General features: G+C 48.8%; 5 protein-coding genes and 1 non-coding gene across 6 annotated transcripts; 1 reads left to right on the top strand and 5 right to left on the bottom strand.

Annotated features, from left to right (window-relative positions):
• Positions 1 to 483: 483 nt before the first annotated feature.
• Positions 484 to 573, bottom strand: UREG_07975. Its single transcript has one exon. It is a non-coding gene; the product is annotated as a tRNA-Phe (tRNA).
• Positions 574 to 744: 171 nt separating this feature from the next.
• UREG_06339 (uncharacterized protein) lies at positions 745 to 1,502 on the bottom strand (the record flags this gene model as incomplete). The annotated part of the gene is made up of 2 exons (XM_002583326.1): positions 745 to 1,059; positions 1,122 to 1,502. 2 exons carry the CDS (start codon positions 1,500 to 1,502, stop codon positions 745 to 747), a joined length of 696 nt encoding a protein of 231 aa, XP_002583372.1.
• A 372-nt stretch (positions 1,503 to 1,874) lies between these two features.
• UREG_06338 (uncharacterized protein) lies at positions 1,875 to 2,615 on the bottom strand (the record flags this gene model as incomplete). Its single annotated transcript, XM_002583325.1, has 1 exon — positions 1,875 to 2,615. One exon carries the CDS (start codon positions 2,613 to 2,615, stop codon positions 1,875 to 1,877), a length of 741 nt encoding a protein of 246 aa, XP_002583371.1.
• Positions 2,616 to 3,203: 588 nt separating this feature from the next.
• UREG_06337 (uncharacterized protein) lies at positions 3,204 to 4,729 on the bottom strand (the record flags this gene model as incomplete). The annotated part of the gene is made up of 3 exons (XM_002583324.1): positions 3,204 to 3,305; positions 3,473 to 4,600; positions 4,682 to 4,729. 3 exons carry the CDS (start codon positions 4,727 to 4,729, stop codon positions 3,204 to 3,206), a joined length of 1,278 nt encoding a protein of 425 aa, XP_002583370.1.
• Positions 4,730 to 5,656: 927 nt separating this feature from the next.
• Positions 5,657 to 7,270, top strand: UREG_06336 (uncharacterized protein; the record flags this gene model as incomplete). The annotated part of the gene is made up of 1 exon (XM_002583323.1): positions 5,657 to 7,270. The coding sequence occupies one exon, from the start codon at positions 5,657 to 5,659 to the stop codon at positions 7,268 to 7,270; it is 1,614 nt and encodes a 537-aa protein (XP_002583369.1).
• A 5,147-nt stretch (positions 7,271 to 12,417) lies between these two features.
• On the bottom strand, positions 12,418 to 12,781 carry UREG_06335 (uncharacterized protein; the record flags this gene model as incomplete). Its single annotated transcript, XM_002583322.1, has 2 exons — positions 12,418 to 12,556; positions 12,726 to 12,781. 2 exons carry the CDS (start codon positions 12,779 to 12,781, stop codon positions 12,418 to 12,420), a joined length of 195 nt encoding a protein of 64 aa, XP_002583368.1.
• Between the last annotated feature and the right edge of the window lie 1,333 nt (positions 12,782 to 14,114).

Genomic DNA, 14,114 nt, shown 5'->3' with positions numbered 1-14,114 from the left:
GCAGTGTCTTGTCTGATGAGCGACTACCTTGGATTTATATAGCCGGCTCAGGGGCAGATCGCTGGCGGGGTGGTTCAACCAGCCACAATTGCCAAGCGCGCCACGGCCACCCCCACGCCTCTTTTGTGCAACGCCGTTGGAGGAAGGTGCGTAAGCCCAACAGTGGTGCACAGGAAGGTGCCGCACAGCCACAATGTTCCAGGGCAGCAGAGCCGTGATTTGTTGATAAGAGTCAGAGTCAATGCTGTTTCTAGTAACTAGCTGTGGTTTTGAGGCACATGGCAGCTACAGGGTGCTGAGCGCGAAGCTCAAAATACGAGTGCGGAATTGGCCCATTTAACTAGTGAATTGAGGCATGCTGGTAAGTATTGTCTTGCTTTGCATTTTGGATCCGAAGTCAGGTACGGAGTACAGAGTTTGCTATTCCGTAGTTACAAAGAGAAAGGCAAGGCAAAAAAGAAAGATGGCAAAAAGAAATTGTGTTGCGGCTTGCCTGGATCGAACAGGCGACCTTTAGATTGCAGGCTGAAGGGGGGCTTCAGTCTAACGCTCTCCCAACTGAGCTAAAGCCGCTGGATGAAATACAGTGTTCACAAACGGTTTCTTGTGGAGCTTCACTGCTGAAATCGAAACGGAGATGATTCTCACGGGCTCCCGGGATGCCATCAAAGCTTGCTTCAAGGTTCTGAATGCTGCTACTATTGCTTCGGACTGCCATCATCTTAGGTATAGTTACGGAGCATATCACTGCCTTTTCTTCCCCGTCACACCATCCGCCGCCGCCACAAATGCCACGCGAACCTCTGTCCAACCCACCCACAACACCCAAATCGGCACAAACACCCATAGCATATTAAAAAACACCAGGTAAAGCCAGAAATAAACCGGATCCCCCGTCTCCAGCGCCATATTTCCCGACAGCCACTCCGGCGCAAAAGTCATAAACCCCCCGTACAACTCCGCAACCGCCAACCCAATAGCCACAAACCACAATCTTCCCTTATACATCGCTGCCTTCTTCTGTGCCGTCGCCGTCGCCGTCGCCGCGCCGCTCGTAGCCTTGTAGATTAGATAGCAGATATACACCCCCGCCCGGCCCCCCCAGTAGCACAGTTAGCAACTCTAGCGAAATCACGCCCTAGGTCCGCGCCCAGCCATCGCGCGTCCGCCTTGCCGTATTCCTGCCACAGCCGCGCCGTGGGCCCCGTGCCGTAAGCCGCGCCGTAGAGTCGGTCGCCGCGATTCAAAAAGTATGGTTTGGCGCGCGCGACGGCGTATGTGGGGGTTGTGTAGGTGAAGAAGCAGTGGTAGAGGAAGGAGCCTTCGACGAAAAAGTGCGTGAGCGCGTCGTACGCGTGCCAGAAGAAGAGGGCGCGGTATTTGAGGTGGTTGGACGGGACGAGGAGGATGGCGAGGATGAGGGAGAGGGGGAGGAGTGAGAGGACGGCGGTAAGGGACAGGATGGTGGGGAGATCGAGCGTGAAGGGGATTGCGGTTGCCATTTTGCCTGGGAGCTGGATTTCCTCCCTGGTCGGTTAGGCGTTGGTGTTGATAGGTAGCTTTTATAGCGGACTTCGCAACTTGTTGGTGTCAGCAATTGAGATGGTTGATACACGTACTTGATGGCGTGAAGTTCAGAAACAATAACGACGGGGCCTGGGAAATTTGAAAAGAAAAATAAACTACGACTAGTTAGCCTTGCGCTCGTTTCGTATGACGGGGCTTTGCCGAATTTGGCCAGGATCTTCAATCTCAAGCTTGCAAATGACCTTCGAAGTATCTACGGCGTACATACATCAGAAAATTATCATCACGCCGATATTTGTTCATCAAATTCATGTCACATGGTATGCTTCATCGCCCATTACTATCATTCAAGTCACCTCCTCCACAACATTCGCATAGTATCCTGGAAACAACCCCTTCTGCCCTGCATAGCACCCCCAAAGCCAGTCATCGTTGATATTCTCTGCCTCCGTGATCTCTGCGCCCCGAGGAAACATGATCTCATCTGTCTCCTCGGGCTCCGGATAATACGACCAAATCGCAATTAAGCGGAGGCCGATTCCACCTGACGGTGGGAAGCGCGGTGCAAGCGGAGCTTTGGTGGAATCGGGTGAGATGCAACCTAGATTGTGCCGTGCTCGGTTGAGTTTGCGTCTGGTCCCTTTAGCCGCGCCGGTGGTATCTGGGCCATTATTGGGATTGGAACCCTCGGGCCATTCCCACGGGTCTGAATCTTGGCGAGTAAGCGGACTGTTCGGACTAGAGTGATCGAAACGACTGTTTGGAGAGGCGGGATCAAGGTCGTCTTTCAGTGCGAGCCCGCCCACCAAGCCCTGGACGACGACGCGCTTCTGACCACCCTCATAGTCCTCGAACCCGACAATGATCATACGATGGCTCTGCGGGCAGCGTCGCCACCCATTTCTTCCATTGTCTCTGCTCACCTTCCCTGTCGCACACAACCTCAAATAGCAGTTTGTGCAGATGTCGTAGTCGCCATCATTGCAAGTTGGACAATGGTACCGGGTTATGGAGGGCGGGATAGGATACGTACAAACGTTGCATTTGGTTGAGAAACTTAAAACAGTGTACCGCTTCATATCAACCATCACGTTTGATCCAGGGATGGGTGATGGCGCGGTGTTAGCAGACGAGCCACCCGCGCTGGAAGATCGGATTTGTCCGGTACCCTCATCCACACGAGCAATGGGAAGAAGGGCATGTGTACAACACCTCCCTTTATTAACGCACGAGTTGCAAAAGCCCCAGTCGCCGTCATTGCACTCGCTACATTTCCAGAAGCAGTCGTCAGCGAATGTTTCGCACATGTCGCAAAACAAGCCATCCTGAAGTCGACTTGAAGGATCAGAGCTTGTCATTTGCGCACCATCCTCCCTGGTGGTCGCCAGAATTAACTCCTTCGCGGGAGGGAGAAACTTGCGAGAATTGAGCTTATGTGGACGCTCTTGACTTCGTTGCTCTGGAGGCAAACCGACTTGGCTTTTCTCAAACGAGCCTGAGCTGTGTCACCAAACCCGAACCAATGTAGACATCCAAGGTCCTGGCGGTAACAACGTAGACAAAGATGATAAGTACCGTTGTTGCAACGAGTACATAATTTATGTAATTCGTATTCCAAATTGCGCTTGCCACACCGCTCGCAAGATATTGACGGCTCGACAAAAGACGGAGAAAGGCTAGGAGCAGACACTTCTGAGGCAGCTGGAGAAGGTCTCGATGTGGGGACGGCCAAACGATCTTGCTGGTTGATGGTGGATGAGAGAGAGTTTGATCGATGTCTATGCCTTAGCCCTGCCCTGGGGTTAAAAAGCCTGGGTGTCGGAGGTTGAGAAGTGGAGGAGCCAGGAGACTCGGCGGTTGGAGTGGGATCGGACCGCTGTTGAATCAATAGGTCACGATGATCGGATCTCGAACTTCCACGTCGTTGTCTGGCATGTGCTCTCACATTTTGATCATCCACAGATGCTCTTGCTGCCGCTTCACGCCTCGTTGTTTGATTTTGCGAACTTTGACGCAGCTGTGGTGAGTTCGATACATCTGTGACAGATCTCCGAGCAGGGTTAATCCGCTCTTCGGCACGCTGTGGAATCGGCGAAGTTCGCCTGCGGCCGATCCCCCGATCGGAGGCACTCCTTCGATGCGCTGGAGAAACAGAGTGATGTCGAGACGCCAAAAGCTGGGGTCGACCGGTCTCGGAGCGTCTACTTTGCTCCATGCCTGGTTGATTTGCGCTTTGTGATCGTGAACCTGACGAAGGCTGCGCACCGGATGTATCGTTTAATCTCACGTCTGATCCAGCCCTGTGCCTCTGTCGCCTTCGAAACGCTTCCGCAATGCGCTCCGTCAACTCCTCTTCTTGCTCGCGGTCAAGGCTTTGCAGGTCAATGCCGTCTAACAGCCCCTCTTCGGCGATTTGTCTCAAGATTTCTTCTTGGATTGCAGTTTCGCGGAAATCAGGGTTGCTCAAAAGCGACCGTAAACTAGACTGGTGTTCGACTTGCCTGGCTCTTTGCGCATTCGGGTCAAGAGGGCTTCGTGACCTCGTGGTAGAATTCATCTGCCTGGTAAGACGCCTTCTCCGTCGTGCGTCTTCAATTCGTTGCTGTTCGAGTGACCGTTCTGTAAAAGCCCCTCGTTGAGCTCGCGATGCGGACACCCGAATTTCCCTATGCCTTCCTCTCCCTTGTGCCTCCCTTAGGCTCATCTCCCTAACTTCTTCCAGTAACCTGCGGTCTTCGTCATCATTGTCAGACGAGGGGCGCGTCGCGTCCGCGCGAGCTGCCAATACAGCATCACCTGGCTTATATTTCTCCGCAATCTCTTTCTTTTCTTCAGCCGCTTTTTCTTTGTCGGGATGCGACCGCAAAAAGAGGTCAAGTAGCGTCGTAACTTTCGCATCGTGCCTTGTATCGCGGACGGAAGCCCTACAGGCGGGGCAGGTAAATTCTGGACGTCTGCTTCGGCTGTTGGGATGCGATCCTTGCCATGAGAACCATTCCTTCAAGCAATATCCACAGAATGTATGTAAACAGTCAAGGAGAGTCAACGGCTGATAGAGTAGTTCTGTGCAAATCTGCGGTAAAGGTCAGAATCACCGTTTATATAGACTTCCCCAATGTATTCACATAGCCTGTATAGAAGGACTTGCACTTACAGAGCAGGTCAACTCTCTCTCCAAGTCCACCAAGCCCGTATTCGACATTTTGTCGTCCAATGTTTCCGTCCCATGAAGAGACGAACAACAGCAAGACAGGATATTGTATTCCAATTCTCTAAACCCAGTATTATCAGGGAAAGCAGTATAACTGTTTAGCAGTGCGAATATTTGCTAACCTTCATGATTCTCCTCAGCAAAGGACGTGTAGTCAACTGGTAACTCATTGCTCGTAGTTAACTCGTTCGTTAAACGGCGTTCGACCGCCTGTCATGTGAATTGCATGCCATCACCACATCAAATCACAACGTTGTGATGCATGCTTGCTCTGGGACAGAACATAATATCAACAGGCAGCAGATTGCCAGAGGTCTTTTATCTCTAGCTCCCTTTTATTTTCTATTTTCTAAATTTGGATTTAGCGGCCCGGGATCTTGGAGGGAATGAACCATGGATGAAGTCAACGTGCTTCTTCACCAGCTGTCTGGATGTGTTCTTCCCAACAGAGGCACGCTCAGATGGGACGGCAAGCATCAGCATTCGCTTCACTGGCCGGTGAAAAGATGTTGAGACGAATAACAGAAAATGGTTCATGTCTCGCTGACTCGGCGGGTCACCACCACAGGCATATAAAGTGAGGTTTTACATGCGATAAAACTCTCAACATGCGACGAAAACAGCATCTTCCCTTTCTTTTCTTAGCACATCTTGCTCTCTCTGATAAACATCTATAGTGGCTGTTTTGAATGGGATTTACTACTCTACTACCGTCGTCTGAAGGGATTTTCTCGGTTTCGAGAGATTTTGGCATCTCAGCCTATTTTGAAAGTGAGGATATCCCCTATCCCGATTTTGACATCTTCGGTTGATCTAAGAAATTTCGCAGAATCTACTCTATAGTGTTTGGTTCTTCGCCCGTTGAACTAGCCTCACCTATCTTTTCTGTTGAATCTTTGTCTTAATCAGGAAGCAGACATGGCTAGATCTCGAAAGTCCACAGGGAGACCTCGACCTGGATATTTCACGATGGCTTCTAGACGTCGGGCTCGTGCAGTCCCTCCTCAGCAGCAAGCCGCCCGCCAATTTTCGCCAGAGGACGAACCAGCTATCCCGGAAAAATCGGGAGCAGACCTTTTTCGGCCACCAAGCAATTTCAATTTCCTCTTTCCCAGGGAAAGTCCTGAGCGGAACCGGGATGCTAAGGATAAAGCAACCCCCTTCGTCGCCCAGCAAGAACGTGCACAGAATACCCAGCTATCAAGTTTCTCATCGGCCCTGAACTGGGGGGGATCTAGGGGAATCAAAGGGCGTACTCAGTCCTTAAAAGGTCTTGGTACTTTTTCGGAACCACCACCCTTACCGGCGCCTCTGCCTCCTCTTAGAAACACCCCTTTAGCCTACGACCATTTTTCGGAATCTAAGCCTTGTTTTCCCGAGGAGTCTACCCCGTTTAGGAAAGGGAACATGAATAGCGTCAAGGCTGTAAAGCGCGCCGAGATATCGCTTTCAAGGTTCTTAGCCAAAAATCCCGATCACACGCGGGCGAAGGAGGAATTTAAAGAATATGAACGTTGCAAAACCAAAGTCGACCAAAATATTCCTCTTACTTCAGCTGAGAAATCGCGAATGAATCAGATTGCCCGCAACATCGAACGTAGGGAATATACGCTGAACAAAGATGCAGAGGAGATCTCTTCTCAACAACACACACCGAACATTGCACCAGTCGTAAGCAAAGCGAGAGAGGTTCGTCCCGGTCCAAATGTCCTCAAGGAGACAGTAGCAAATCTTGGAACGCCTGGCATAAGCTCCCCGGACCGCATCCATCTCGATAAGGCTCAAGGTGCCGCCGAGGCGTCTTCCGAAGACGACACCAGCAGCGATGGGGACCTCGAGGGAGAAGAAAGGCCATTTTGGCGCTACAACGTTTATTTATCGGATAGTGTTACCGGCGACGATGCGAGTCTAATTGCGACTTACCTGAATAAATCTAGAGCGGAAGCTCGGGTGGGCGCGGAAATTAGCCGTGCTTTTACTTCCAGCAGTCTTGCAGACTGGACAGGTGTCGAGGTTAGATGCGTATTTCAGGACGGCGCGGTCCTAGGACAAACGCTAGAATTCGACACAGGTCGAAAAGTACAAGTCCAGATCGATAGAGAGCTCATCAAAAATGAAGTACTCCGTCGAAAACAACGCAAGAAGTTGGAATGCCTCCCTTCAAAGCTATACGTCGTGAGTGAGAACGTTGTTGCTTTGGACCTGCCAGCTGTCGTCGCTGAAGGAAGGATGGACGGTTTTGCGTTTTCTCGTCATACTGACGGGCAAGAGGTGTTTACCATTCGAGAGGATGCCAACGAACAGGCGAGCCGCGAGATGCTGGAATACATGACAAACCATTTACCACCCGACCAAAAATTCGATCTGAGTGTGATTGGGAAGCTGGATACGGAGGCGCGGCTGTATCTCCATGAGCTGGAGGAGAGCGAGGGGTTATATGATAGGACCAGGGTGGTTATCGATCAGAAACGGCGTTCGCTACAGGTTTCGGTCAAGGTGAAGGAGATGCTAGTTCGGGGCCCGATAAACTAGGAGACTTTTTTTGTTATCTTCCCTTTACCCGTTCTATCGAACTTGGCTGTTCCGGGAATTGTCTTGGATCCCTTGAAAGTGCCAGCTTGGGGTTAGCAGGGGCTGGATCCTTTGAAAGATCGCGTTTTACTAGATTGCATAAACGAAGGGACAAGTTGGCGCAATGGTTTTGATAATGATAGACTGAATAGCAACACGATCGGTTTTATAGCCCGAAGCGCACTAGTAGGAGACTCGAAGACAGGCTCAACCTCCACTCCCAAGATCATCCCGTCTGGACGAACGGCCATTCATGCTCAGCGTGAAACGGATGCCCTGCGATTTGTCGCTGCCAACACGAGCACTTCTGTCCCAAAAGTCTATGAAAGTATGAGGAGAAAAAAGGTAGCTCCATTCTGTTGGACTAGTTAATTACATGGGTAGTTATATTGTGCCACACAACGATGCAACCCCCAATACGCCAACAAGACACAGAAGCTGAAAGAACCGTCAAGACTTCACTATAGCTTAGGACGCTGGTGAGTTACCCGAGATTCAGACTACAAGTGTCGATATATGTCGACGGATATTGAACTTTTAACTAGTTACGGAGTACCTGCAGCTTAGTTATTGAGATTTCTGCGGGCTGGCCGGTCAATATCAATCGAGAACCATGGAAAAGAGATCTTAGAGAACGTCTTCATTGATTGAGGCCATTCGTGACAAACACTACGCAGCTGCAATGCGCTCAAGAGCCAGCTTTCAATAATATCTTCCGACCATTTTGAAGAGAAACCCCCCGGGCCCTTTCATACCAGCCCAGGCGACAAAAATAGAATAACCAAGTGGACGGTCGTTCCACCAACTGGAAAAACCTTAACTGACGAGCCGACCCGTCATTAGCACACTGGAATGTTACAGAGAAGTCGAAAATGGCAAAAGGCAGGGCTCTTCGCTCAGCGACTTGCTTGTTGACGAGTCTTCCTGCGACTGGAGTTCTCTTCCGGGCACTCTAACGAAGATTGATGCCGACCATCGTCATGTATCTTCATAAGCTTCTAGCATCTAGCCAGGTCTAGAAGATACTCTGGCTGTCAAGAGAAATACGGGGTGGCATGAAGTTGATCCTTCGCGTCCTACAACATACAAGGGGCATGAGCTTCTTGACGAGCAAGCATCATTTCAATTCAAATTCGATGCCACGTGGGTTAGAGATTGTGTGCTTCTTCACAGAGAACGAGCAAAGTTCATCTCTGTTTGTACTCTTTGATACAGACATTGCGCAAACGATTCACTTTCCTTCATGGGTTCCGTGTTCAGAAAGAGTGTTTCGACTCAGTGACCCTCATCTCGATTTTAAATGATTGAAGCGCGAAGCAGGAGCATATGTGCATCCCGACTTTGCCTGCACCAGGGCAGGTCTTCCGATCTACCCACTCAGTCGACGTTTCAAAAACCCGACTGAGCGTCTCCAGCTAGCTGCCGTGACAGGCCAACAAAAGGTAGCCCGGATATTAACGGTCTTCTGCTATGCTAGCCAAGAATTCGTTCGAAGAATGCCAGCCCCAGCAAGGGACAAAAATATTGTTGAAGTATGTGTGGTTCTGGCAGGGTATAGTTACAGTGTATTTGGGGTTGCATTTGTTAGCTGATCGAAAAACGGCTGCGAAGGCATAAGACCTGGTTGGGATAACTAAACTTCTAACGGTTGTTCTGAATACCCCCGACTGTTTTTGAAACTTCTTTTAGCGACCACTCAATAGGGTGCATGAGACGATTGCGGGATAAAATCTCCACCCCCAGAAAGCTATTACGGAAAGATCTCAAGACCTTGATACCCTCCCCGCAGACGACTGCGCTCTGCTTTGACTTTTGTTGGTGATATGCCGTAATGGAAGGATCTGAATCCGATGCACTGCCCGCAATAGCTCACACATCGATGTCACCCAAGCAAGTGGTCTTAACCGGGGAGATGTTGATTCCATTGAACTTTGACTATCAAGCGTCAGCACAGAGAAATCAAGGCACAGCAGGAACAATGGTAGGAAATTCTATAAGAGGAGGTCAAGTTCCCCGTCTCCAGTAGCCCACCCTCTCAACACAACGCCCGATATCTCAAGCACAGTATACAAACCTCCGAAGCTCAGAACACTTTCCCTTATCCAAGAGCAGTAAGTGAGAAACCACTCATGGCAGAAGCATCTTGTTTCCCAGCTTACCCATGTTTGTAGCCTCCAAGCATCCTCCTACACGATGAAGTTCGTCGCTATCCTCATTGCTATCTTCGCCACTGCAGCGTTGTCGGCCCCGGTAGAGAATTCAAAGGACGGAGATATGAACGCGCAGGGCTTTTGTACGAAATGCGAGGACCACGTGAAGACGTGCTGCAATGCCTTCAACTGCTGGTATCTCGACTGTTAAATGCGACCCAAATGGCGACCAGCGTTTCAAAGCGACTGAAAGTCGGTTCGAGAAATGGCGAACGGACGTTGTGCTTTGACTGAGAAGAAAAGGGGTCATAGCTTGAACCTGAGAGAGAAAATCTATTTTTTGCAACGGATATAAATACTGAGGCTGTTAATGGCGGACTCTATAACATTAACAACAAATCAAACTAGCAGGTGCAATCTTTTGTGTGACTTGTGATTCTGTCTAAATTTGTTTAAGCATTCCTGAGAGAATCGAATTGATTGCTTAACAAAATCGCCCACACTGGTAGAACGGACTGTCTGGCGGGATGCCTGGGAGAGATTTGTATTTGCCACACTCACAGATTCAGTCCTCATCGCCATCACCCAATCTTGAATATATCAGTATGCACAATGCCTTGATAAAGGGACTCGGTGGTTGAGAAAGGAAGTGCAACTGTGATTTAGGTGGTTGTTCACATTCAAGGGGTGCCAAGAGAAAATCGCTGCTGTAAATAAGCATGGAATCAGGACCTAGAAGCCATATATTTTGTCTGTGGCATTGGATTCAAACACTGAATGGAAGTCAACATCATTTATAGCTACAGGGCCCATTAGGATCATCCAAGACAGGTGTGAAATCAATCCAGCTGGTGCTGAGAGAAAGAATCCAGTGAGCATGCATCAGAAGGTCATTTGCACCATGATAAGTTGATGTGAGAGTGTAAGCATTGTGATTGTAGATTGGTTCCTCTCACTGGTAAGATTGTAGAGAATGCATGCCCCTGGCTCCCAGTGCACCATTATAGCATGCCTACCAGGTAGCCACAGCAAGAGATTGATCAGGGGCCTTCACCTCCAAGAAGAAGTTAGGTGTCAGTGGAAGGTCATCTTGTGTTGATGGAATAATATGGTGACCAAGTTTTTGTGGATTTGACAATCAAGCTGTTCAGGGCGCACTCCATGGAAGTGATCTGGCTTGGCTGATGCTAGAGTCCCCATCAGTCAAGAGAGCAAGGTTCTCAAACAGGTACTCACCCCCAACACACTTGGGGTCTCCAATTTCACCTTCAAGAATTGAAATAACTAAAGCTGTGACTGGTTTCTTCTTAGATGCCATTGCATCTGCTCGCTTGAGTTTCTTGAAAACCCCATCAGAGAATTTTGTCAGTGAAAGAGAAGGTTGTGGTCGAGCCAATATTTCAAGTATCTCATCAAAACTATTCAGCATGGGAGGAACCTCACCATCCAGGTATTTGTAGCCATCTGGATACACACCATGATCAATTAAATTTTGTTGAAAGTTCCAACTACCAGCTGAGGTACTTGAAGTTTCTCCTCTGGAGGTTGAAAACAGAGGAGATCCATCAACTTCCAGAGGAGATTCTGCATAATGCTTCTTACTTTGGGAACTGGACATACTAGACAAGATGGGTTGTTCAAAGGGGTCATTGGGCATGGGATACTGCACTGACTGTCAGTGTCAGAATATGGTAGCAGGAGTTGGTCCATACATTTCAAAAATCAGAAAGATTAGGCCCTCCCAACCAAGCAAACCTCTTTATCCACCTTTGACAATCAAGCGGACAAGCACAGACAGATTCAGGAGTGAACAGAAGCAGTCCACAGCGACACTTCACCTCATCTTGAAACTGCTGAGTAACAAGCCTATGGTTCTGAAGCACTTGGGAAGAGACATTCCTTCGATCCAATTCTCTTAATGCATTTTTCGTTAACCAAACCTTTGATAGGTCATCCCAATACACAGATGCAAACGCGTTTAACTTTCGCCTTCTCGGCTGGTGTTGCGGTGGTAGCAAGTCAGGCTGCTGGCGCTTGTCAGAAGTTTTCCAAATGCATAACTAGGGGCTATCAATGCCTTGGTTTAAGAGGAGAAAGCGCAAGGAAGGCCTTAAGTATCTTGTGGAGCCTGAGAATACTGGTATCACCCATGGAATCTGCAACGCGAGAACGTCGAAATTGTCTGAAGTTGCTAGAATATCTTGATATAGATGTTTATGTTTCAAGTTTATTTGATATTTCCACCTCTTACTTCATAGTTATTAGCCCAGGTTCTTCCTAGGTCGCTCAAATTCTTTGTTTATTGGTTTTATCGATTGCTTGTCTTTGTTGGAAGTTGCTGGACGTATGGATGAATGCTTTACTCCGTGCTGATCTCAAGTAACTAACTACTTTCTTTTATGGATTTGTCAGCGCTTGCTTAACCAGTCAACTATCTCATATCTGATAGCTTCGGTAGGTAATTGGGATATACCTATAGAGAGATGGCCTCAACACCAGATCATAGAAAAACCAACAAGTCCTACTCTATCCAAGTTGATAGCGGGTACTGAAATGATGATTCGAATTCCTTCGGGATCTCAAACCATCCCTTTGTTCGAAGATGGAACTGGCTAACAAACCAGCCTTTGATTATTTTCCCCCCAACAGTCTGTTGGCCATCAACACCTCGGGAGGGCAATAGTTGGCCATCCCCATGACAAAATGGTATCTGCTAGTTGTTGCCAGCCTACCCATAAGTTGGTGATGTACATTTGAAATGTTTATATCAAATGTCTTCAGGGCCTGGGTTGTAAATTCTCATGGATAGATCTAATGACCGGAGAATCCATTCAAAGTTGTCCCACTCAATATAGGCTGTGTCTCAACGGATTCCAAATGGGATAGCCTACCTGGCTGATTTCCCGGCAGGTTTATCGCAATTGCCGATATGATTAGATTTTGGGGCAGTCGGCCAGCTCAAATTCTCGCAGAAGCCTTTGCTAATCGAGAGGTATGCTCGGTTATGGACTGAAGAGAGGCCACACGGCAACTTAATTCGTTTGCCCTACCCCGGGAAATGAAAATCGGCGTGACGAGCGCAGTTTCCGTATAAACACTGTATGCCATCGAAAAAGCAACGTCTGGTACTAAACCGTGTATTAGGTCAAGTCAACCAAAAAAATCTAAGGATCTCTTAGCGAAGCCTTTGAGATTGTCAAATAATCCAATAAAATATATTGAAGGAGCAATTAAAGTCGATTGCGATTGAGCTCGTAAATGCATACCCTTCTGGTAAGCAGAGAAGCAGACCCGCGGGGAGCATCAGGCCCAGTATGACCATAGCTTTTACAAGCAGTTTGCTTGTGTTTCCGAGTGCAAGAAGAAAAAGGATAGTTCAAGATAGTTCATATGCATGTCATATGCACGTATGTGCATATTGTACCGGGAAGAAAAGGCCAATAGCGAGCTCATATTTTAAAGAGGGGTACAGCTTATGGTATGACGATTGAAACACAGCCATATCCCACGCAGCTACCTCAGATGAGCTATATTCTGTGCTCCATACAGCATCTGAAGGTGGGATACCCCCTTTTTCTTCCAAAAGCAGTCACACGTAGAGTAGAGAGTATTAGGCAAGTTCATGAGTAGTTCCAATCGGCCCATCAGTCGGCAATTGACGATACCTTTCGATCTCTGGCCCCAAGCGTGTGTTGCATATGCGGGTATCCGAAATACGGGGATAGCAGGCGAGGGTCAAGGTTGATGGAGGGAGGTGAGTTGTCCATGCATAGGTTTTGAACCCAGAAGAGCAATCTCTATCATCTGACATTAGTTCGTAGCCATTAAGGTCACCGGCGTAATTGAAAAAAAATAGGAGGGAGATACGATCGAATACCCAGCTTCTCCGCATCGGAATAGAATGGCAGACCAGTCTAGGAGCATGTGTCCGCTGATACTAGAAGCTCGCATATTTAGTATTGCCAGTCTGCAATCGTTGACCAAAGCGAGTGTATATAAACATATTGACAACGTGGGCATGCGCAGCCACTCATCTGACAGGAGCTTTCCACCCGTTGGTAATTCGAAGGTGAACTAGCCGCTTCTCCTTCCAAGTCCCGAGGGCCTTGTCTGGGTCTCCCTCCGGGTTTCCCGTTCGAATTCGCCCGTTTTACCGCCAAATCCTTCCCGAACCACCCAGAGTAGTATACAACGGCCCAGCTTGTCGAGCATTGAGCCTGTGCGAAACGGCAGTTCCTTTACGTGCAGGGAGCACAGCACCTGTTGGGCAAGGTCCTCACCTCCAATGCAATATCAGCCCGCATTAAAACTTCCCTGCAGCTTTGCAAAAGGAGGCGTTCACTACCCCACAACTTGGCTGAAGTACAGATCCCGAACGCCAAAAGACTACTGAAGGGCGCCAAACGTCGCTGCAGAGGCCGAGATAATTGGGCCTTCGTCTATACAAGGCGGTGCTCTAAAGAACCGCGTCCTCCATAGTATGGGGTTTGGATGGTTACTTCGCCCAAGCAATCTATGCTCAACAAGGCTGCAGCTCTTTCAAGTCTCCGCCTTGCCAATCCACAAGAGGAATTTTCTCATTTGTCGTCAGAGTAGCGGGATGTCCGGCCACTTGCGCTTACATGAGCGAGAACACCTAGTTATATCGATTGAGC

This window comes from Uncinocarpus reesii, genomic scaffold (genome assembly GCF_000003515.1).
Source record: "Uncinocarpus reesii 1704 scaffold_4 genomic scaffold, whole genome shotgun sequence".
NCBI classification, from domain to species: domain Eukaryota; kingdom Fungi; phylum Ascomycota; class Eurotiomycetes; order Onygenales; family Onygenaceae; genus Uncinocarpus; species Uncinocarpus reesii.
Note: the sequence above shows the minus strand (reverse complement) of the source record. Positions and strands in the feature narration are given on the sequence as shown.